This window comes from Silene latifolia, chromosome 2, assembly GCF_048544455.1.
Source record: "Silene latifolia isolate original U9 population chromosome 2, ASM4854445v1, whole genome shotgun sequence".
Lineage (NCBI taxonomy): Eukaryota > Viridiplantae > Streptophyta > Magnoliopsida > Caryophyllales > Caryophyllaceae > Silene > Silene latifolia.
In genome coordinates this window covers 190,002,688-190,029,352 of record NC_133527.1, presented here as the reverse complement: position 1 = coordinate 190,029,352, position 26,665 = coordinate 190,002,688, and the positions used below count along the sequence as shown (strand labels likewise).

Here is a 26,665-nt window from a genome sequence, read left to right as displayed (position 1 = left end):
CTACCCTTAACACACATACTCTCTCTCTACTCTTTTCTCTAGAACTAGCAAATCCGACCCGACCCGAGTGACCTGATCCAAACAAACCAGACCCGTTAGGACCTGAAACCGACCCGACCCGACTCGATGACGATCCGTTACCCGACACCACCCGCTGATCAGTGACCCGAACCCGACCCAACCCCAACCCGACTAAAATGATAATCTGACAATTATTAAGCTTAATATTGATCAAATTGAAGGCGATTTAGTGTTAGTTTAATATCTTTGACTTAATTATGAACTAATTAAGCTAAATAATGGTCGAAAAAATAATTTTAATGGTAAAAAATTGAATTAATGCGATAAAATCGCTAGACCCGATAGTGACCCGACCCGACACATCATTTGACCGAAATGACCTGACCCGATAATGACCCGAACCCGACCCGACTCGACCCGAAAGGGTACCCTGACCCGATAGGACCCGAACCGGATATGACCCGACTCGACTTGACCCGACCCAAACCCGACTGACCCGATTGCCACCTCTACTTTTCTCTCCCAAATAACAAATTTAGGGAAAAAAAATAATACAACATTTGTTAATCAAATTCAATGTCTAACGACGAACCATTGAAATCAATGTCAAACGACGAATCGGTAAATTAACAAATTTTTTTAAAGAAATACAACATTTTCAAGATCGAAATCAATGTTGGAACTATATACAAAATTGAAATTCAAAAACCAACTAAAAACACGAAAAAAAATTAGAATTACCCATTTAAATACGAAAATTAAGGTGAAAATCTATATAAAATAATAAAATAAGAACCATCAAATTGTTTTCCCGCCTAAGCTAAAACCCTACCTATACACTATGTATCCTAGGGAATATTATATAGTTCTCCGTATTATTTTTTACAACCGTCAATTCGTCATGGCCGTCATCCAATTCTCATTTACTTTTAAGGTAAACTCTCCAATCCTTCTCTATGCAAAACGCACTCTCATTTCTTGACAAAAATTCATCATTATATGCCATTAAACGTTATAGTGATGAAGGAGCATAGATCACTTTCAGATAAAGCCTCTACCATTTCTAGAAGGAGCATCTAATTGAATTCTTCTCAATTACATTATTTTACCCTATAAAGTTTTCACGAGGTACGCTTACCCTATTTACTCCTTCGATACTTCAAATTGTTTATTGTACATTTTAAATTAGTTGAATCTTCAGTTTTCACTTAACCTAATACATGAATTTTACTCAAGATTGATCACCATCTTACCATTATATGTTAATGTTACATTTATGTTGGTGAATCTGTTTATGATTTGATATTACAGTATTGTATCCATTATTTGCAGTTCAATCTCTAATTAATGTGTTGATTGATAAATTATTGAATTTTCTATTTGTTTGTTTCGGTACACAAATGGTGATGATAAATTAGAAAAAAGGGAACTTATTTAAAGCATTACTCCGTATTCAATATGAATGTGATAAAAGCTAACTCAATAACTTCTGCATAGTTCTATTATTGTGAATTGATTTTATTTTTTATTTTTTTAATATGACCATATATGGTTTTTATTAAAGTAGATGGGTGATTTTTAGTAGCATTAACTAAATCCTTAACTTAATGATAGCGTCTCCTTCTAATATAAATATTGTTCTTAGTATTAATAAATTATTAAATTATCATTTAATGGGCTCCTCCTTCTAATGTAAAGATGATTAGTGTTACTTACTTTGTTCTATTTGTTTCGAACTTTCTATACGTTTTCATAATCTTTTTGACATATTTGAGAAACATTTATGGGGTGTTTGGTTCGCGCGTGGGTATGGGTTTGGAATCAGGAATCATACCCGGGTGGTATGGATTTGGAACTTGATTCCCCATACCATGTGTTTGTTTCAATTTTGGGTGGAATGGGATCGAAATTCACAAAAGTTGAAAAAATCTAAAATACAACATTAAAAATATTTATTTTTGATACTAAAAAATCATGAAAATGAAGAGTTGATCAAATAAATGAAAAAAAAAATTCATTTAAAATGTTCCATTTAAGTTTTTTTTCATGTTTTTTGGTTTTTTACTTGATACCCATGGGTATCACTCTCAAACCCACCTCCCCCCATGGGTATGAGAAACCATACCTCATGGGTTTGAGGTATGGTATGAAACCTCTATTTTTGTCAAACAAACACTTGGTATGGGTTTGGCTCATTCCAAACCCATACCTCATACCTTTATGAGTTGAACCAAACACCCCCTTACAATTAAACGGAGCACAAGTAGTTACTATCTTCTCAAATGAATTATTGATTGTCAGGATACGCAGGCTGTAAATTGTGTTGGATCGATTGGATAGAAAAGAGGAAAAAAGAAGATAGGAAATTGAGAGAAAGAAGATAGATGAGAAATAGTTCAGGTGAGCCATTCTCTAGGTCTTTTCCCATCTTGGACAGATTTTAATTTGTCTAATGATCAAGATTTAGGGATTTAACACAGCTTCATTCATCAATCATATAAAGGAAATTACCCCCCCTCTTGGTTACTTATACTCTTAATTTGTCCATCGAAAGAAAGGGCTAATGTAATGTGGATAGTAACTGTATTGTTTGTTTTAATGTTATATGTATCTGTATGTATTCCTATTGTATAGAGTAATGTATGTATCGCTATTGTATAGAGTAATTGTATTTTAGAGACAACTTTGTAGTTGAATTGATGATATACTTTGACTAGATCAATTAACGTATGATTAGGTTTTTGTAAAGTTGAGCAATATATCATAAATCTATGGTCGGGTGCAATTCTATTCTACAAAGGCTACTCTTATGTACTCAATTTAATTTTAAAAGTGACTCGCGGTCTTTTAATCGTTTTAAAAAACGGTGAGGAGTTAATTTTTATTGTTATCTATATTAGATCGCTACTTATCAGATTACGGCTTATTAATATAAGCTTGTGACTATTCTTTTCTTGCAAAACGAAATGAGATTTGGTGGACTAGGAAGGGAGGAATCCATATTTTAAGTCACCTCAAATCCGTCCACGTCCAACTCCATGTTTCCATCTTCTTCCGTTTTTTCAACTCCATGTTTCCCTATAAGCTTGGGTTAGTCATTATTCTCGTGCGACAATAGCCATTGTAGCAATGTATAAAATGATCCTTCATATAAGAAGCATTAAACTTACTTGTGATCACCATATTACCACTTTTGCGGTCAACCTACTAATCTTGCTAAAGGAGTTTAATACAATTCTTTGCCTTAATAGTAATCTTATTTGTGAAGACATGTGCCAACATGGTTTGTCGCTGTCGTGTTGAGATTTGCTACGCTTACTCAACGAATTTATCTACTTAGATCCAAATTCTCATTTTTGACGGACAAAATCCATCAAAAGACGTCAGACAAAGGGGTAAATGAGTGGGCGAGTGAAGAGGGATTGTGAGAAGTCTCTTTAAAAAAGACCGTTACAAATAAGATGTCAAGACCCTTTGTACTTAGATATATAGTTAGATTTGTATATTCAATTGTTTAACACAAATTCTGTGTAATTCATTTATTGATTGTATATTGTGTTTTTTTTTTACCATCTTTATTCAACTGTTTCCTGATTTTACCCTCATTGCTTTTTTGCAATCATAATTGCATTAACCCAATCATAAGGTCATTTTATTTTCTAATCACAAAATTTTAAATGCTTTTTTATATGCCCGTGCAATCTTTGCACGGGTTTAAACTAGTTAAATTTAAAAGTGCAACCTATGTATGAATATTGAAATTCGAAGTCTGAAACTGTGACCAAACATTGAAATCCAACGTCAACCATAGGGTAGGACGTTGATAATATTCAAAGTCCGTCCATTGGTCAGACTATGAATTTCAATGTCTGACCAAGGTGTGACTTTGGATTTCAATTTTTTGTAATCGGGTAGTCTATATCTCATTTCACACATAAAAAAAAGGATGGACCGGTCCAGCCCAAGAAAACAAATCAGGCCGGCCCAGCTGATAGGCAGCCTAAACTGGGCCGAGTAACTTAACAAAGCAGTCGTGGTTGGAAGACTACAAGTCATTTTTCATGTAACGCTTTTTCTTCTAGCATGCTCTATTTTCAAACTTCTGGACTAAATTTCTGGTATATATTTCCATTTATAATTAAATTCTTGAATTTGTATCCAATTATTGTACTATTCAATAATTAATTACTCCCTCGGATTCTTTGAAATGTTGCATTTGTTTAAAATTAACTCGGGTCAGTTCCAAAGAATCGGAGGGAGTACTTTACCTGATAGGCCTTTTTTATGTTATTTCTATGATTTCCGTTTTGTTTTAATATCATGGATATAATGTGTTTTTGAATTAAATGAAATCAGTAGTTATTATATCTGGGAATAATCGGAGAGGTCTTAGCACAGTGATTAAGACAAAGTTTCTATGATAATAAGTTACAGGTTTGAATCCCCTTCCCCAATATTGTGTATTGGCCTTTCCCTTTATTTGATACAAAAAAAAGGTTACCTGAAAATCCCTAGATTATTTGACTGCTTACTCACTTAGTTAAGTAGCGTTTGATTTGATGTATACAGTAGAACTGTGAATAAAAAATTGACTGTCCATGAAATTGTTTGTTTTATTGTCAATAGAATTCGTCGTGTGTTGAAATAGTTAGCAGTTGTCGCTGGTCGCTTCAGACCAATTTTTGTCTAAAGTAATAAGACAGAATTTTGTAATCATTTTACATCTAAATGTGACCACTATTGAAAAACAAGTTACTATAAGCTGTAACACTGACTCTACCATTGTGGTTACATTTAAGCATAAAATGGTCACATATGCTCGTAGCTTCACACGAAAAGTGGCCGTCTGAAACAAGAATTTGCGAATAGTTAAAGGATATGTTATTTGGGTCTCTTGTGAATCATCCTTAAATCACAAATTCTCATTAAAGACGGTATAATGTTGTTTTAAGGGAGACTTACCGCACTTAAATAGTCTCTTAAGGACCAAGATTGCATACATCCGAATCCTATACCTTGCTAAATGGAACCTCTTACGAGTTACGGCCTAATACTATTGTATTGTACTGTTTTTGTTGATGTGAGATAGTGAGGTAACCATTATACCATAAAATTTACGGACATTTTATTTCCAGGGAAGGAAAGACAAATGTTAAGATCGAAGTAAAACACCAATGATTTGAAATACATAATACAAGTAAGTAGTTGATCATATGTTTCAATTGTTACACCTCCAAACGACCAAAAACCATGACCATTCGCAACATACAGAGTTCAAACAAGTGAGCCCTGAACAACATTGAGCATTTGGTTCACCACCGGCCACACAAGGATACCCTTTCAAGGAGCACCATTCTTGTGTCTTTCGCCTTGTCTCTCCATTCAATCCTTCCTTATTCGCCAACACGAGTCCTACATGTTTAAAACACCTACTAGTCGAGCACTGCTGGTGTAAATTGACTTGACTCAAATCCGATTAACACAAACAACCCAAAAGTGAATAACATTATGATGGAATAAAAAGTAAACTGACCTGATGATAATAACAAAAGGATGAGAAATGCCAAAGCAATTGGCTTGAAACCATCTAATGAAGCCATGATAATATTTCAACTAGTCTTGATTATTAGAGTAGTACTTTTGCACTTGGATGCTTTACCATGTGCATTGAGCATTGTTATTTATAACGATTGGCAAGTCTCTCTTAAGACGTTCTGTCTTAAGATGAAAACGGTTAAAATATACCCTCACTTGTATATATAGGACAAACTTTTAGTATTATTTCCTAGACATTCTCCTTTTGTCTAATAATCTACCATACTTCACCCGTTGGGTTAAGCCAGGCTGGCCCGCCTATTTAGCCAACTCTGCTGAGGAGTGAGGAGAGAGGACTAAGGGTACATTAGAATTTGACGATCTGAGAGTAATTTGAGGTCAATCCGACAATCCATGTACTGCCTCGTAATTTGTTGTCCTATTTTATTTTGGGTCTTTCAGTCAATTGTTGTCTTTTCTATTTTAAAAATGAGCTTGATGAGCAATTTAATCATTCACACTCAATTTAATTCATTTGTCATTTAGTAATTGACCTCTCATCATACTATATATTAATCTTCTAACTCACCGCTGACATGGCATGATAATAAAGCACTAAAGATGACATGTCACATTTATACACATCAACAAAAAAAAAAATCATCAGTTAGACTTCATAAGTGATAAATCATTATTCATTGTAATAAAAAGATTCCTTCCTTTTTTGCATTTAGTGATTCCTAACCTGTACTAATATCATCTATAAAGAAAGGAAACAAATTATTAAAATGTAAACAAAATCATGGATTATATTTTAAAATTCGCAAAATTACTAATATATTTTTTTAAATTTCTATATTGATGATATTCTTCCCAAAAATAAGCGTACTCTTAAGTCTTAACCATCTTATATCTACAGTAATGGTAAAATGATACTCCATCAACTAATGTGGTTGTCGGTAATTATTACGTGATAAGACGGTCTCATACTATGAGAAGGGTTCCGTAATGTGAAAAGAAAACAAATTTATTAGCATTATTAATTGATAATTTTTTTTAATAATAATAGACCGTCTGATAGTGTGACTTGTGAGACCATCTTATTTCATAATTTGTGATTGTGTGAAACGATCTCATTAAATAAAATGACAGTTTATTTGTTAATAAATCGGAATCTTTTTTTTTTTTACAAAAATGTATTTTTGGAAATAGTTTTAGATTGTCGTACTCAATAATTTGTGTATAATTATTTTACATGCTACATTTTGTTTTTGTTTTTTTCCAAGTAATTTTTAATGGGTATATATACGAGTATAGGAGGGTAAGTTTCTTACCATTAAATGGTGGTTTACTATAATTATAATATGGAGTAAATGTCATCTATATAACTATACTTTTACTTTATTTCAATAGAAGATGCAGTACTCTTGATTATGAGTGGTTATATTTGAAAAAAATTTCCCCGATCATTTTTTCCACCATTTAAGTGAGCTTATATATCCTCTAAATGTCTAAATGTCTGAGTGGACCTATTAAACGGGTCGGCCATACAGCCATACAGGCCAGGTTAAAATACATGTCGGGTCAAATATGAGTCGAGTCATACGGATTACGAGTCGGGTTAGAGTCATAATACCGGTCAGAAATTAGTAACAAACACCTTTTTGTAAATTATATCTTTTTTATAAAAAAAAAGTAAAACCTTTTTAATATAAATATTTTAATCTTATTCAATGTTTATCTTAATTATAGTGAAAGAATTATAGAAATTAAGTTATTTTAAGAATTATTTTATTGTGTTATTAAATGTTATATAAAATTGTTTTTTTAATTGTTTTTGGAATTTAAAGTAATGAATATTATATTTTTAATTTTTTTTTGAAATATAATATATAAATATTAATATGTTAATAAATATCTTGATTTATCTTTGAGCCAACGTGGCGACATGTTCGGGTCAGGTTTTAACCATAAAGTAATGTATCATTTTGCGTTCACGGGTTAGAGCCTTTCAGGGTCAAGATTTTCGGGTATTTACCCTGAAGAAAAAAAAAATGAATGAGGTCGGGTCGGGTCAAAATTCGTCAGGTGTATATCTCAGTCATATTTTAAATAACTTATTATTTTGTTAGAGTCTTTCAGGGTCAAGATTTTCGGGTCTTTACCCTGAAGAAAAAAAAAATGAATGAGGTCGGGTCGGGTCAAAATTCGTCAGGTGTATATCTCAGTCATATTTTAAATAACTTATTATTTTGTTAAAATAATTTGGCATAAAAATTGTACACGTAAGCTAGACCTGGCAAACAGATCGGGTCGTGTCGGGTTCGTGTTGGTGTCACATGTAAACGGGTCACAATCTCTCCAACCCAAACCCGACCCAATTAAGTCTCGTGTCGTGTCCGTGTCGACCCACTTACATAAATGGTCCATAAGGCCTCAACCCTAACCCGTTAATTTCGTGTCGGGTTCGTGTCGTGTTTTCGTGTCACGTCCATATTTTGAAAGTTTAAGTATATTTATATGATGCAGGATCAAGAAAAATTAGGATTAATTTAGTAAACAGGTCATTCGTGTCGGGTTCGTGTTTAGAGAGGTCAACCCTAACCCAACCCAATTAAATATCGTGTCGTGTTCGTGTCGACCCACTTACATAAATGGGTCATTAAGTCTCAACCCAAACCCGTTAATTTCGTGTCGGGTTCGTGTCGTGTCATTGTTTGCCACCTCTAACGTAAGCAACTCTAATATATTCACCAAAACAATTAGCTTAAAGCTAATCATCTAATTATAGAACCGCCCGTGAAATTCACGGGTTTATAACTAGTCTTTCCTTAATTTTTTATACCAAAAGTAAAGGATAATAATTGATCGAGATAGGTAGTATATTATAATTCAACATGTACTTGTTTTGTTTTTGGTCTTTCTTATATTTGGGGTCAAGATATGCCAACTTTTCTTATATTTGGGGTCAAGATATTGGTTGGGCATATGTTAATCTTATTCTATCATTAATTTCTTATTCTATTATTAATTTATTCAAATTTTCTAAATTGTCTTAATTACAATTACTCTTTCCTTATCCCTTTTATCTATTATGTCGTTTTTAAAACTTGTGATCGTATATTTGTATATTCTTTTTAACTTTAATTTTTCTACACATATTACCTCACTTTTATATTTCTGTCCAAAATAAATGTAAAATATTATTCAAAGGGAAAACCTTTCAACTTCAAGTAACAAATTTGTACAACTTATGAAATAGAAACATGTACTACACATTCAACTAATTCAAGTTATTAAAAGATGAATAAGAACGGTGAAAATTATTATTTTACTACTAGAAGAAAAACACATACGCCCTTTACTTCGCTAATTTGTTTACTCTTGGTTTTGGCACAAAGGCCAAGTAAATAATAGGGCACTACTAATAGTTAGTATTATCTGAGATACCCTAAAATGGAATAGATCAGATAAACAAATGATCGGAATTGAGAGAGTATGAAGAAAACTAAGTCGATGCTCATGAAGACGAGTCAGCTTAGACCTATCAAAGTTAACCCGACCCGAATGTCTTATAAAACTGAACTGAGACTTGAGATTGTAAAGTGCCCCGAAAAGTGTGACCTGTACTTGACCCAATAAAACGAATTTGACCCAACACAAAAGTGACCCGATTTGACGTGATTTAAAATGACCCGATAAACCCAAAATGATTTATTAAAGGCAAAATCCTGACTTGAAATGATCAAACAACCGGAAACGACCCTACCGAAAATAACCTGATATTTATCGACCCAAAAGTGACAAAACCCCATTTGGCATGTCTAAATTGGACCAGCCCAATTGATAGGCAGTCCAATATGGGCCGAGTAACTTTATAATGCAGTCGGGTTTGGAAGACTACGTAATGACCGTATGTAATGAAGATGAATGATTATGGTTTTAAAGTTGCGAGACAAACATTAATCATGCATTGCTGAACTAGCAACGGGACATTTATGCTACCTAGAGTAGGGCTTGTCTATAATTGTAGAGGGATATTTGGGCATTGCCTATAATTATCAATTAAGACTATCTACAACCAAATAGTATATGTTGTCTGTGTGAATCGAGCTTTGTGTCAAAGATCCAGAGCTTTATATTAAAGAATATGAGCTTTATTAGAAAATATTGAGTTCATCCATTTAGACATTAAAAACATGAACTTTAAATTAGCTCAGAAAGAATAAACATAAGCTCGGATTCTTATACTTGGTTGTACCATGCTTATGGTACAACTGGATGTATAATCCTATTTATGTATAATTATAGAGGGATATCTTCCGTCTATAATGAGAATTTGTGTTAAAATTAAAACCGATAAATTGTGACTATTAAATTGTTAACATTTTATTATTAAAATGACAAGACTCAAAGTTCATTATTTACATCATTAACTATATTACGTATGGATGGCTTTAACCATTTGACTTTTTCCATATATCAATTTTTTGTTTCGTCATAGCATGATTCATACACCATAAACTAACAATGCAAATTACATAATTGTAAGTACTTCATTGGTATATAAGTCTATAAGATAAAGATGCACGATACATGTCGTTATGGTTGACTTTACTATAAAAATGTTGAAGCATGAAATAAGCTTGTTATTCACATATCATTAATTCATTATCCAAGGACATACGGAGTACACAATAACAAACGTAATTTATGCTTCAATGTACGTATTAACGTATATGACATTATTATAATTGGTATTATTATATACTACTAGTATTGGTGCCCGGCTTCGCCCAGGCTACTTTACTTACCATTAAATTTTTTTTTCCGTTAAATAAAATTACTTAAAGTTGCATAACCCATAAATTTATCATTAATATATTTTTTATAACATATCCTAAAATTACGATGAAATAAATTTTGAGACAAATTCACTACTCCCGCTATTAATATTTTACTCTTATTAATGAAACAATAGTAATAACATTTCACTACTTGTCTGTAATCATTGTTAATTTCACTATTCCCGCCGTAGTTATTGTTACTGTCACTACTGCCGCATTAATATTGATTATTTTACTACCCCAGCCATAATTATTGTTACTTTTACTATTGCCGCATTAATATTGATTATTTCACTACTCCCGTTATTTCTACCACTCTTGCTAATCTCGTTGATAATATTGTTACTTTTACTATTCAAATGAGTGATTACTATCATATAAATATATCCAATGTTACTACAATAATTTTCTTTACAGACGAAATTACTTTTACTACTTAGGCATGCAATTTTAAGAGGATTATATATTTATATAAATATATTACATATATGCATTAAATCAAATCGAAAGAATTATGCAATATTATTGATGGGGCATATTCTGCACCGCTGACCAAGTCAACATATTGAGCAAGGTCAAAGATATCCACAGCAAGTCAACGACTTAGACGACCTAGCCGATGCGGCCCATCGGCCTGCCAACACTGGTCCCGGCATGACAACCTGCCAAATGGAACACATACCCGCGTACTCATATCCAAGACCCCTCGGCGGTGAGTCACCAGGGCCCGCCGGCCAGCCATAGGTCCCTCGGCCGAGGGGTAGATCAGTCTTTCCACCTGCTAGCCACTTGGCCACTTGGCCACTACGTGACAAAAGGTGAAGTCTATAAATACTCCTCAACCTTCATTGAGGAAAGGATCCAATCCAGAAATACACAACTTAACCTAAATACACTATTCATCTGGTATAATCTTCCTTATCTCTCTACAATATATTCCTAGCCAATTAGCATACAACTTATACATCTAAGTTTACTGACTTGGGCGTCGGAGTGGGTACGCTTGGCTCAAAGCCAAGCCCTCAGTTCGTTCATTGTTGCAGGAGAGGCCGAGAGGAACGATTAAGACCCAGGGAGAATCCAACTCAAGACATCATTCAACAAGCCACGGGTGGTAACTATACTTGCTCTGGAATTACAGCCGGAACAATTGGCGCCGTCTGTGGGAATCGACGGCTCGTCCGCCTACAACGTTCTCATAGGCCGAGTCACCCTGAGCGAGGCTGACGCAGTGATGTCCATCCGGGCCCTAACACTGATGTATGTCTCGGACCGGGGGGAAGCGCATAAGCTCGTCTCCAAAGACGAGAATGACGAGGTGGTCAACGTCCGGATAGCCGCCGAGGGATGCAACATGCAATCCCTCAAAGTGGCAAAGAAATCAGAAAAAGGGAAAGGTCTATCCTTACAACAGGAGGGCGACCTCATGGATGTAACTAGTGGCTGACTAGGCCATTAGGACGCTGGTAATCTCGGGAATAATCTATGTAGCGGCGGAGGTGTCCAAAACAGTTGTGGGCACCCCGACGCATGTTTTTACCTAAATGAAAAATCATCCAAGTCTTCCATCGAATGTTCGCTCTTCCCATAGTCACTAGGAAGCGTGAGACAGCCGACTCACACCGTCATACCGACAAGAGCGGCGGTCTTTATCGATAGCGATGTCGGCTCACACTATCATACCGACAAGAGCGGCGCCTCTATGAAGAAACAGCGCCGTCGCAGCCACCCCAAGTAGTAGACGCCACTAGCGACCACCCCAAGAGGTTTGACGCCGTCGCCGTCACTCCAAGTGGTAGACGCCACGGCGCCTCTATGAAGAAACAGCGCCGTCGCACTCACCCCAAGTAGACGCCACGACAATCACCCCAAGAGGTTTGACGCCGTCGCAGTCACTCCAAGTGGTAGACGCCACTACGGCAGCCTCTATGAAGAAACAGGCGTCGTCGCAGTCACCCCAAGTAGTAGACGCCACGGCAGTCACCCCAAGAGGTTTGACGCCGTCGCAGCCACTCCAAGTGGTAGACGCCACGGCAGCTCTATGAAGAAACAGCGCCGTCGCAGCCACCCCAAGTAGTAGACGCCACGCGATCACCCCAAGAGGTTTGACGCCGTCGCAGTCACTCCAAGTGGTAGACGCCACGGCAGCCTCTATGAAGAAACAGCGCCGTCGCAGTCACCCCAAGTAGTAGACGCCACGGCAGTCACCCCAAGAGGTTTGACGCCGTCGCAGTCACTCCAAGTGGTAGACGCCACGGCAGTCTCTATGAAGAAACAGGCGCCGTCGCAGTCACCCCAAGTAGTAGACGCCACGGCAGTCACCCCAATAGGTTTGACGCCGTCGCAGTCACTCCAAGTGGTAGACACCACGGCGATCGATAACAAGAAACAGATCTTTGGCTCACACTTGTCACACACCGACAAGAGCGGCAATCACCGCTAGGAAGCAGACACCTCGATGGCAATGACCAACGCAGGTGATACTCGCAGAGCGTTCAAAATGCCTTGGAAGCGTTAACACAATTGAGATACGCACTCTAGACTGCCTCGGCCAAGCCGAGGCGGGAACAAAAGAGACACTCAATTAATAACGTAAGGAGACAACCCAGACGAAGACATAGACGCTAAGGTACAATCGAGACGCACAAATACTAGCGCAAGAAAAAGAAGTGAGGTAAAAACCTCGGCCGGGCCGGAGGCAAAAGAAACGAACTCTTATTAAGAATGTTCAACGAATTACAAGAAATTACAAGCATAAGCCAAAAGACAAAAGGTTACGAGATATTATCTCCCTATGTCCGTTGTTGCTCACCATCGAATGGCAGCAAGACTTTCTTCTTCGACGGGTAACCCGGCGGCTCTCTTAGCGGCCTCGGCTTCAAAGCCTCAGCCAAAGCCTCGGCAGCCTCAGCTGCCCTTGCCCGCTTGGCTTCCTCCGTGGCCTCTTTAGCCTTCTCAGCAAGAGCTGCCTTCTCAGCGGCCGCCTCCTTCTCCGCCCTCTCGGCTCCCAGCAGCTTCTCAACCTCCTCCACGCGCTTCTTGGCAGAAAAGAGATCCAGTTTAAACTTCGCGGCTTCCCCCTTCGCGGCGGAGAGGTCAAGTTTAAGCTTCGCCATCAGCGGCGCAGCTTGGGCCATGGTTTTCTCCTGCTCCGCGATATAGGAGCCGGCTTGTTGGGTCCACTTCGCCAGCCTCTTATACATTTTCACACCCTCCGCCACAAGCTCGGAGGCAGAGATCTTCTGAGCAGAGGATTCAACAATGACATTTCCGTCACCCGCCTTCTCGGCACCCTCTCAGTCGCTTCCCGATTGCCGTTCGAAGAACGACGGTCGCCGAGGGAGGATCTACAAAAAATTTACACAAAGCATCCATGTCACCTTGAATTGACACATCGTAAAGCCGGTCATCCGGGATATCCAAATGAACCGGCTAAATCCGAACCATAAGTTAGATCCGTACCATTTGGAACCTCTTCGCTCGTGGGCTGTTTTCTCCCGCCAACGGCGAGGTAGATGGCGGATCTTTCCTCTTCTCCCCGACAACGGCGGAAGCAAGCGGTGGCTCCTTAGCAACGGTCACCGACCCCCGATAATATCAACGACCTCCACAGGTTCCTTCAAACCACCGAGGTCGAAGAGGAGCCGGCACGACGCCGCCCCGACACGGACGCAGCTTTCTTCGTTCTCTTTGGCACGCCTCCGAGAACCCTTGCAGGCCGCCACCGGATCTACCCCTTTCAACTGCTTATCCATGAGCTCGTTGGGAGACGGTCTACGATCGCGCGATTTAGCCGTAGGATCTTTGCTCAACGACCTTCCCGTCCCGATCAAGGCCTAACCTCTTCAAGGTACTCTCGGACGAGACCACAGCCAAACCGGTCTGCAAAAACCAAACAAGAATTACACGACAGGAATAGAACATAGCTCTAAAAAACAGGAGCATAACAGGCAAAATGGGCCTCACACCGACCCCACTCACCCCGGGCCGAGGGCCGGTATGAGGCCGACGTGACAGAAAGCGGCTCATCTTGAAGAATAATCCGAGTCGGGGCAGCCATCCCTTCTCGGCAAGATCGAACAACAGACGCCCGCTCCTCATCCTCAGTAAGAGGAATCTTCGAAGCATCCATTTTCACCTTACCCCGGGAGGTACACTCCTCATACTCTTCCCGGTTCTCACACCGCAAGTAAACAGGGCTCTGGAAAGACCGGGGCAATGGGTAATCCTCCGGCACTTGGACGTACACCCACCGCCGTTGCCAGTCTTTGCAAGAAGTAAGCTTGTTCACGGAGACATAGCCTGCTCCGTCAGACAGTACGCCGTACCACCCCACTTTACCTACCAATTGACGGTCGAAGACTGTGGAGTCGGCGAATAAGTTGACTGTCGGATCTCCCCCTAAAGAGACAAAGCCACACAAAGCCAACTATCGTCCTCATGGCCAGCGGATGTAGTTGGGCCACCGCGACGTTCATAGCTCGATAATGGCCACGACGTATTTATTCAGAGGAAACCGCAGCCCATACTCCAGATGCCTGATGTACACGCCGGTGTGACCCGGTGGAGGGCAACAGACCGCCTGACCCTTTTTAGGAATAACGATCTTATACCCCTCACCGAACGAGAAATGGCCTCCGAAAAATGTCTCGCCGGAACAACTGGCGAACTTATGGGACCAACCACGTTCAAGACCAGTCGTGCAGGGCTCGCCATGATCCGGGACAGACAGCCTCCCACCATCAGAAGGGGTCCCCTCATCCTCATCAGCATCCTCACCCTCATCCTCCCGTCCCTCCAGAATTGGTGGATCGACTACGGGAGAAGGAGACCTAGGGCCCCCAAACCTTATCGGAATGGCGTCTAGTATCTCCTCCTCATCAAGACGCAACGGGGAATCCTCCGGCGCAGAAGTACTAGTCCCGGCGCCAGTAGCAGACATAATAGCAACAATTATTTAACAAAATAAAAAGTGAAGAAGTTTGTTTGTTTACCTTGAAGAAAAACACTCGCCGGAATAACAACTCTGAATGTTAGAAGACAGAAGCCCTTGAAAGTTTAGAGAGAAGAAAAATTTTGGAGAATGAAATTGGTGACCAATTTCACGAGCAACCGCCCTATTTATAGGGAAAAACCCATGAAGAAGGACCAATCAAAACAGCCCATGAAGCGTCAACCAATCGAGCGTGCGGACACGTGTCGGACATGCAACCACGGGATGTCAATCGTTGCAACAGTTAGACGTCAATCAATGCAACAGTGACCAAGCGTCTTCAACACGCCTATTCATATCTCCTTGCCTATTCACCTTCCTCAACAAATTCCCAAGCATCTGTTCTCCGCCGGCCACATGATCAACCAGGCCGACAACGCGGCCGGGGCAATCAAGAACTACCGGCACTCTCAAACCCTTGTCTCGACCGTCGTCCCTTTCTTTTTTCCACATCGGATGCCCAATACACATCCATGTGGAGGGGGATATGGTACGGCCTAAGAAAGACCAGCGAGGGCAAATGAAGCCGCCGCAGAAGAAGCCGATGCAGGAAAATTTTCTACAAACTACTTGCGCAGAATATACGCTCAGACGTACATCGAAGCCCATACCACGGCATAGACTACGCTGGGGGCAAATTGATGGGGCATATTCTGCACCGCTGACCAAGTCAACATATTGAGCAAGGTCAAAGATATCCACAAAAAGTCAACGACTTAGACGACCTAGCCGATGCGGCCCATCGGCTGCCAACTGAGTCCCGCATGACAACCTCGCCAAATGGAACACATACCCGCGTACTCATATCCAAGACCCCTCGGCGGTGAGTCACCAGGGCCCGTCGGCCAGCCATAGGTCCCTCGGCCGAGGGGTAGATCAGTCTTTCCACCTGCTAGCCACTTGGCCACTTGGCCACTACGTGACAAAAGGTGAAGTCTATAAATACTCCTCAACCTTCATTGAGGAAAGGATCCAATCCAGAAATACACAACTTAACCTAAATACACTATTCATCTGGTATAATCTTCCTTATCTCTCTACAATATATTCCTAGCCAATTAGCATACAACTTATACATCTAAGTTTACTGACTTGGGCGTCGGAGTGGGTACGCTTGGCTCAAAGCCAAGCCCTCGCCTGTTCATTGTTGCAGGAGAGGCCGAGAGGAACGATTAAGACCCAGGGAGAATCCAACTCAAGACATCATTCAACAAGCCACGGGTGGTAACTATACTTGCTCTGGAATTACAGCCGGAACAATTATATATTATGGGATCTAACTTGAATTATTTATAACCTACTTATTATATTTTTGTATGTTCAATAATTAACATCTCTATACATCTAATAAATAAACTATAAAGTTTAATAAAAGTGCATAGACTTTAAATTTAATATATAATTTTATGATGATAATAATTAATACCATATGTGTGCATGTTTATGCTAATTAATTATTTTATTTTAAGAAAATTGACCATCTTGTAGTCTTCTATAATTATTTAAGAAAATTACCATGCATTTTCTTTCTTTTAGTCTCCTGAAATTGAGGATCTTAATTAATTATTTTATTTTAAGGAAATTGACCATCTTAATTAATTATTTTATTTTAAGGAAATTAACCACGTTTAGGAAAATTATCAAGCTTCTATATAATTTAATTTTAACCCTAACTATATAATATTTATATTGAGATCCCTTAATCGGGTCCATCACACGGTGCTAGTGATTTAAAACTATATAGTATAATTAATTTGTGTAACTTTCTTTAATTACATTGAAGTCCCTTGGTTTCTGGAATTAATATATAGTACTAGTATTGGTGTCCGGCTTCGCCCGGGATACCTCTACTTATCATTAATTTTTTTTATTAAATAAAAATACGATGAAATAAATAATGAGACAAAGGCTCCGTTTGGCACGACACTTCAGGTAGCTTATTTGACCAAAGTAGCTTATTTGACCAAAATTTCAGCTGCCTGATTTTTTTGCACGTGTTTGGCAAGTAGCTTATTTGGACAAAGAAGCTACCTGAAATGAAATGCTACCTAGAGTAGCATTTGGGATTTCAAGTACCTGAAACAAATTATCTTCCATTTATTGCCCCTACAATTTATAATATTAAATAATTATCATATCTTTTTACGTCATTTTACCAAAAATCAGCTACCTCTTCAGCTAGTTTGTCAAACATTTTTTTTTTATAATCAGTTACCTTATCCGCTCCTACTTTTCAACTACCTTATCAGTTACCTTTTCAGGTTTCAGTTAGCTTTTCAGGTTTCAGGTAGCTTATCAGGTTTCAGGTAGCTTTTCAGCTAGTTTTGCCAAACAGAGCCAAATTCAATACTCCCGCTATTAATATTTTACTCTTATTAATGAAACAATAGTAATAACATTACACTACTTGCCCGTAATCATTGTTACTTCCACTACTCCCACCTTAATTATTGTTACTATCACTACTGTCGCATTAATATTGATAATTTCACTATTCTCGCCGTAATTATTGTTACTTTCATTATTGTCGCGTTAATATTAATTATTTCACTACTCCCGTTGTTTCTAGCACTCTCACTAATCTCGTTGATAATATTGTTACTTTTACTATTCAAATGAGTGATTACTATCATATACCTATATCCAATGTTACTACAATTCTTTTCTTTACTGACGAAATTACTTTTACTACTTAGGAATGCAATTTTAAGAGGATTATATATTTATATAAATTTATTATGAAATCTAATTTGAATTATTTATAACCTACTTATTATATTTTTGTATGTTAAATAATTAACATCTCTATACATCTAATAAACTATAAATAAAGTTTAACAAAATTGCATAGATTTTAAATTTAATATATATAATTTTATGGTGATAATAATTAATACCATAAGTGTGTTTATTTTAAGGAAATTGACCATCTTCTAGTCTTCTATAAATATTTAGGAAAATTATCAGGCATTTTCTTTCTTTAAGTCTCCTTGAAATTGAGCATCTTAATTAATTATTTTATTTTAAGGAAACTGACCATCTTAATTAATTATTTTATTTTAAGGAAATTGACCATGTTTAGGAAAATTACCAAGCTTCTAAGTAATTTAATTTTAACCCTACTATATAATATTTGAATTGAGATCCCTTAATCGGGTCCATCACACGGTGCTAGTGATTTAAAAATATATAGTATAATTAATTTGTGTAACTTTCTTTAATTACATTGAAGTCCCTTGATTTCTGGATTTAATATATAGTATTGATTGATATTCGTCCCGATCAATAGTTATTTATTGTTTTGTTTTTCGCATAAAAATTAAGGAAATAAAGATGAGTGATTTTGAAGCATAGAAAACATTATACAGTCCACTCACACATAAAATAGCTCAAAATAAAGCATCCCTAGAGTATGCCAAAAATAAAAATAGATAAATATAATCTCAAAATAAAAATAAATACCTTCTTACCGGGACGGTGGGAATCCTAGTAATAGTTTGAACTCATCAATTCTTGTAACTATTATTCAAGTAGTACTATACACTTTCTATTTGTTTTAAGATTTTGAGTTTAAATTTAATTTGTTTAGGTGTGTCGATATTGGTCATCTCAGTGCAAGCCAATTTGGATTGCCGAGCAATCTTGAACCATATAGTTACGAGTTAAATCAGTCAATAAATGGGTAAAAGAATGAATGAGACAGAAAGAGTGCTAATTATAGGTCAATTTAATTTACATGTCTTTTTTTTTAGATAAGTGCTACGAGTCAAGTTAATCCTACCGAGCTAATATCAACTTGCTTAAGATATTGGCATGGATGAAGTTAAGCAAAGGCTGACCAAGCCATGGAACGTGTGATCTTTTTAGGGGAAATATACACAATATTTTTTTTATTTTTTTTTTTAAAAAGAACGATTAGATTAAACTGATATTTTGGCCCTACGTAGAATTTGTAGTTTGGTCCCTGGTCATATTGACTAGTTAGATCAGATCACAACGGATACATGGTATTTTGAGGCGAACTAACCAGCAACTCAACTCTAGAGTTTAATGTTTAACATCGGTTAGTCTTACCGATTGTCCAATTGGTCCGACTCCACTGTCGTCTTGTCGATCTACCTAAATTCCGAGGACCATGATGGCATCACAAGTATAAGACATAGAAGCGCGATACATGCCTCTTTGTTGAACATTATTACAAAATTGTTGAAGCATGAAAGAAGACTGTTTCCAAAACGTCACTAACCAAAATACACAAAATATAAACAATAAACTCCAATAATTTACGTCGTTTTCTTACCACGGATTTGCACTAGTGACTTAAATAAGAATCTCCTGTAGTTCCGCACCTAATTTATACTTTATTTGAAGTAAATATAATATAATATAATATCATTAAAGGGAGGCATTATTTGTACAATAATAAACTTAAATAAGTGTTTTTTACTATATCGGCTTGTCAGTAGTCGTTTTCATACAGTTGATAGATAGCGAAGTGTCACTTGCGACAATTTTGAATATAAGCTCCGATCATCACTTCGTAGAGTTCACTTCAAATATCGCAAATAACTAAACAAAGCATAAGCTACTACTTGAGCTAATTACTAATTATTAGCTAATTAATTAAGTTGCGGAGTATATAAGATGGCTAGTGTTCGGAATGAACCAAGACACGGTAAAGGGAGTAGCAATCGTATAGCTTCTGTCGATGTTGAAAGAGTCGTGAATAAGGATGATCATCAGCTTGCTACAAGCAAACATTTTGATTCTGTCGACGATATTACTACCGCAAAGGTTATCTTTACTCGAATTTATTTATGGAGTATTTGTTTTATTTGTATATCGCTTCAATATTATATATTACTCTGTCGTCTGTACATATAACTATACAAAGTATGGAGTATGCTACATGCTATATATAATCCCTAATTCCATCATAATAATGCCGTAAACGTATAATGTATGGTACCTATTGGTAAGTACTAGAAACGAAGCTAAACATAGATTGACCAGGTCATGGCCGGGCGAGTTTTTCAGAAAAAGTTTAATACTCCATGCTATAACTATTTTAGAGAAAAAAAAAACTATGATTTAAATATAGGAAAGTTGATATTTCAGCCCTAGGTATAATTTGAACGTAGCTTCGACCTTACTTGTAGGATCAAAAATGAGAAAAGATGCATTCTTAGCAAGTTAGTATTAGTCGATAAATCACAAGTTCTCCTAAATAAACCATGAAAACAGAGGTCCGGGTTCCAATATGAGAAGAGTAGTAACTCCTTGAACTATACCATAGTGAACACCCTTCTTGGTATGGAAAATTCTTGTTTCAGACAAGTCTTTTCCGTCTGAAATAAAACAATTTAAAAATTGACCATTTTACTTCATCTCAAAATAATCTTCCTAATCTGATTTTTGAGGTCAAAAGTACTTTGACCGTTAATAAATATTAAAATAATAAAAAATAACTTGATTATAAAACATTTACATTTATCCTACAAAAGTCTTTTACAAAAGTGTATTTTGATTGAAAATTTATTTATAGAAATGGAAAAAATCAAGTTAAAGTAGTGCCTTGAAAACCGGGTGAGTCAAACTAAGAAGATTTAGTTTATATTATTAAATGTAAGTATTTTGTTTGAAGACTGATAGAATGTTACCATTAATTTCATGTTAAAAAATGACAATTTTAATTATAATATTTTATTATTAAATTGTCATTTTTTATTAAAAGATATTTACATTTTCTCGTTTTATGTGGAGACCGATACAAAGAATTCCTATACAGTTAGCTTTGCAATATAGAATACCTAAATGTGAATAGACCGCATAACAAGAGTTCTTAACAAGTTGTGAACTTAACCAAAGTTGGCTGGTGTGAGTGGTAAGGACTCTCATCTCTTAAACAAGTGGTCATGGGTTCGATTCCTGACTCTTGCGAATGAAAAAGCCAAACTTGGGAGGGGTCAACCCATTAAATTGCCTTCAGTACCCCGAAGGAGATTGCCCCAGCTGTCGGTAGGGGATACTCCTGGTCAACACCAAAAAATAAAAACAAGTTGTGAACTTAGAGTTTCAAAAGGGTGCTAGGAAAGTAAAGATCCTCTCCATTTCTTTCTTTCTATTTTTTGTCCATTTTTTCTCACATTATAATATAATAATACACATCTCTTTCTATTGCATTTTTCCTTTATTTATCGATTGAAAACATGAACTATTAGATCGCCGTGAGACGAAATCTTGACCCTTGATAGAAAATGGACCCTATAAAATATTGATTAGACCACAAATATTCCTTTAAGATTTTGGTTGAAATGATCTTATAAATATGGTATCAGAGTCAGGTGATAAAGACCATAATATCATAGGTTTAAATCCTGGGAGCTCCCATTATCTCAAAAGTACATGGTATGATGGAATTTGTGCATCAACCACCCTTCAAGCGCGAAGAGCGTTCGAGTGAGGAGCCATATTAGGATATTAAAATATTAATTGGACCTAAAGAACCTGTGCATCAACCACTCTTCAATCCCAAAGGCGATCGAGTGAGGGTATATTACGATATTAAAATATCGATTAGACCTCAACTATTATTTTACGATTTTGGTTAAAATGGTCTTCTCGACAGGTACTTACGGGAGGGAACCAACATGCATGCACAATAGATTTATTTAGATTAGTGACCACTTTTGAAACCAATTGATGAATCACAAAATCTCGTTGAAGACGGCCACTATCCGTCATAAGCTGAAACGGATAGTGCCCCTTTTACAATATGCAAGTTGTACTATCTATGGGGTGCTCCATTTTCCCCCCACTTGCCCTCTCACTTGTCTTATTGTGAGAGAGGCACTATCCATCTTCAGCTTGTGACGGGCGACGGATAGTGCCCGTCACAAGCGAGACCAACTGTGAATGGATTTAGACTAGTGACCACTTTTGTAGCTCCAAAAAGTGAGCCAATTACTAACTGTATTATTTACTATTGTAATGGACCAGGTACCAACATGGAGAAAGTTCCTATCATTTGTAGGTCCTGGGTTTCTTGTTTCTTTGGCTTATTTGGACCCTGGCAATTGTAAGTTTATCTATATTTTCAAATTGCCATCGAGATAAACACGGATTCTTTACGTTTTTATCCTTTCGCGGGTAATAAATTTTGTAACTCAAACACCTAACTGAACTGAACTAAACGTCTACCTTTTTATGGTTAAAATTAAAATGGCTAATTTAAACTTAAGCTCGACTCATGTTTGAACTCAATTTGATTTGCGATTTTCAATTTGAGTCGAAAAAAATTAACTCACTGGTTATATGTTCGCGTATGTCATGTTTCAGTGGAAACCGATTTGCAAGCAGGAGCTAATCATAGATACGAGGTAATTGTCTCTAATCTTTAAACAAAAAATAGGAAGTACTTATGTAAAACGGTTTTAATTTTAAAAATTGAAAATTTTTACTAATAATGACTATTTGATTTGCAGCTATTATGGGTGATTTTGATTGGATTAATATTTGCTTTGATCATTCAATCTCTAGCTGCAAACCTTGGTGTATCCACTGGTAAGATCAATGCATAATTTTCATTATAAACCGACTAACTACGTACCCACCGTCCCACTGAGTTATTTTTGGCTGAAAAGAGCTGAATTGAACTAAACTGAATGAAGCAGAATTGAAACAGAACTAAACTGAATAGAACTGAACTGTAGGAAAACATTTGGCGGAAGTATGCAAAGCGGAGTATCCAGTAGTAGTAAAGTACTGCTTATGGATACTGGCGGAAGTAGCAGTTATAGCAGCAGACATTCCTGAAGTAATTGGAACTGCATTTGCCTTGAATATCTTATTCCATATTCCGGTCTGGGTCGGTGTGCTGCTTACTGGTCTAAGTACTCTCCTACTTCTTGGACTTCAAAGATATGGGGTAATAATCAATCTCTTGTTCCCGACAAGTCTCAAAAAGTCGCTTTCATTGAGACGGTCTAATAATAACAATATTAATGTAGGTAAGGAAGTTGGAAATGTTAATAGCACTATTGGTGTTTGTAATGGCGGCTTGCTTTTTCGGAGAAATGGCTTATGCTAAGCCACCATCAAAGGATGTTCTTAAAGGCTTGTTCATTCCTAAACTCAATGGCGATAGCGCTACTGCTGACGCCATTGCCTTAATGGGGGCTTTGGTTATGCCGTAAGTCACTTACGCTAAAAAATCGTTTGATAATAAATTTTACTTGGTTAGTAGTAATGCTTATTTGTTTTCTGATTTTACAGGCACAATCTTTTTCTCCATTCGGCTCTTGTACTGTCTCGAAAAGTGCCCAAGTCCGTAAAAGGCATCAATGTAAGTACTTCGTAAGCAAGGATACTCATTCTTTGCCAAGTCGACACAGTTAGGGGTGGGCATAATCCTGTCCGGACTGGAAAAATGGACCGGTCCGGATCAGACCGGAATCTAGTGGACCAGAACCGGAATTAAAAATTCCGGTACACCATTTTCTAAGATTCCTGTCTGGACCGGTTTGGACCGAAATTTCCGGAATTATAGATATTTGCAATTTTTTTCTTAAAAATATTTTTAATCCAGTCCATTTCGGTCCAATGGACCAGAATTTGTAAAAGTGGTTATGTAATGCCAAATTACGGTCCAATCCACTCTTGGACCTGAATTTTTCAGGTCCGGTCTTGGACCGGAATTTTTGTAATCCGGTCCAATCTCGGTCCGTGATTTTTGTCGATTCTGGTTTTGGACAGGTGCCCAGCCCTAGACACAGTAAAGAATAGTCGATAAAAACCATTTTTCAGGATCATGTTTTCCTAGTCGCATTTACCTGTGACGACCTCAATTTGGGATTGGGACGGTCGTGGGTCGTGGAATTTTGGATAAACTCAAAATAAACCAGAGACTAATACAGGTCTAAAATGAATTCTGGACCGGACTATTGAAGTTGGGGTTAAGGCGGTCATGGCCTTTTATTGTATAAATTGTGACTTTTAATGTGCTGATAATGTAGGAAGCGTGTAAATTTTTCTTGTGGGAGAGCGGATTTGCGTTGTTTGTAGCATTACTGATCAACATAGCAGTGATATCAGTATCGGGCACGGCTTGTTATAGCCGCAGTACAGGAGAACTGAACCCACAGTGCAATGACTTGAACCTGAACTCGGCTTCATTCCTACTCCAAAATGTGTTGGGCCGAAAATCCGCTAAAATCATCTATGCTGTCGCGCTTTTTGCCTCTGGACAGAGCTCTACTATTACTGGCACTTATGCTGGTCAATTTATCATGCAGGTATATATTAGTTCGAATTGTCTCATTTCGAGTTTGGGCAAGTTTTACTATCCTTTGTTATAACACTCTCGTTACTTATTCTATATCAGGGATTTTTAGACATAAAGATGAGGAAATGGCTAAGAAATTTAATGACTCGAAGTATTGCAATTGCTCCAAGTTTGGTTGTCTCAATCATCGGAGGATCCACGGGAGCCGGAAAACTCATCATTATTGCCTCGGTCAGTATTAAGCCTAATAATCACGAACTAAAATTTTAATCAATACTAGTTTTAAGCCCGTGCAAAATAATGCACGCGTTACGATAACAATAATAATATTGTTATAAATTAAGCTAATGCGGATAGAAAACGGGATTTAATATGCAAGAATTTGAATAAAATAAAAATATATCTGCCATTTGAAAATTTAGATATTTTCGAAACTCGGCATAGATATAAATGTAGTATACTAGTATTAGATAGTTATATCGCCTAGACAAAAATACGTTCATGTAAGTATGATCCATCACTTATATCTGGTTTTTTAATATTTGCTTGCATTTATTTTGAAGTCTGATACTTCATATTTTTATATCTAATTCATATTAAAATTAGAAATTTCGGGAAAATAATGAAATTAAGAAGATTATGACATAGAAAACGAGAAAAGGAAAAGAAGGGTAGAGAAATTGCAGTGGACCCCGCCCACTAAAAATTATGAGAACCAATCATATCCTCTGAAAAACACGACTTTTATACCTAGAGAATTTTATTTTGATGATACACACTCCGTATAATTTAATTTAATTTAATTAATATTGTGCCATAACGTCTACAGATGATATTGTCATTCGAACTCCCGTTTGCTCTAATTCCGCTACTGAAGTTTAGTAGTGGTGCGACTAAAATGGGACCTCACAAGAACTCCATAATCGTAAGTTTTATTTCACTGTAAAACGGTCTTTTATAAGAATCTGATTAGATTATACGAACTAATGATTTAATTTTCTAAACAGATAATCATAATCTCGTGGATTTTGGGACTCGCAATAATCGGAATAAATGTGTACTACCTAATAACAGCTTTTATAGGATGGATAATGCACAATAGTTTACCAAAAGTTGGAAATGTGTTCATAGGAATTGTAGTATTTCCTTTGATGGGTATATATGTGGGATCAGTCATATATCTTATGTTACGAAAAGATAGAGTTGTAACGTTTATCGAACCCGTAAAATCCGGGTCAAATAGTCAAAATCAGTTAGAAATGGGTGTTGGTCAAGATTTGCACGAGGCATCTAACATGGATAACATCCCCTATAGAGAAGATCTTGCTGATGTTCCATTACCTCGCTAAGGGATAAGGAAAATGTTCGCAATATACCGTAATATCCTCTAACACGGTGTAACTTAAGGATCAAGGGAAGATGGTTTGATCATCGTTTTAAAATGGATTATGATATGACACGTATATTAAGGATTGGAGGATAAATAATATTTTTTGTATACTTTTACGGAAGTGAATGTGTCGGATATTTGTCTGATCCTATTTAAGTGATTTTATTGTATTCCATATTTAGTTTTTTGCATGTCACTTGTTGGTGACGGGTTTGTGAAAGTGAACGGTGTGTGAAAAAGATATGTAATTTTTGTTATTGATACGAGTAATGTATTCGCTTTTTGAAAGCAATGTACTCCTCTGCCTACAAGTTTTAGTGATCTCGTCTTTTTTCGTTATAAAGTTTGTGAGTTTTAATATCACTAATTAAAAACACATAGACCTATCCAACAAATCAAGATTGGACATATTTAATAATCATTAAATGGAATTGAGTTTTGCTATTTTAATTACTTTTCAATCGTTGAAAAGTAGAACATATCTTTGTTTCCTTAAAGAGTAGCTAATATGAAGTTTAGTTCACACTAAATTAGTTGCTCAATTATGTAAACGATTAGTCTTGTATAAGGCCGCTTAATTACACAAAGATCGTGTA

The 26,665-nt window shown here is 37.0% G+C and overlaps 1 protein-coding gene across 1 annotated transcript; it reads left to right on the top strand.

Annotated features, from left to right (window-relative positions):
* Positions 1-19,945: 19,945 nt before the first annotated feature.
* LOC141631921 (metal transporter Nramp7.2-like) lies at positions 19,946-26,390 on the top strand. The gene is made up of 11 exons (XM_074444530.1): positions 19,946-20,190; positions 22,396-22,474; positions 22,735-22,775; positions 22,881-22,959; positions 23,109-23,323; positions 23,406-23,587; positions 23,671-23,740; positions 24,411-24,689; positions 24,779-24,910; positions 25,509-25,604; positions 25,687-26,390. The coding sequence occupies exons 1-11, from the start codon at positions 20,041-20,043 to the stop codon at positions 26,026-26,028; spliced, it is 1,665 nt and encodes a 554-aa protein (XP_074300631.1). The 5' UTR covers positions 19,946-20,040; the 3' UTR covers positions 26,029-26,390.
* Positions 26,391-26,665: the final 275 nt, after the last annotated feature.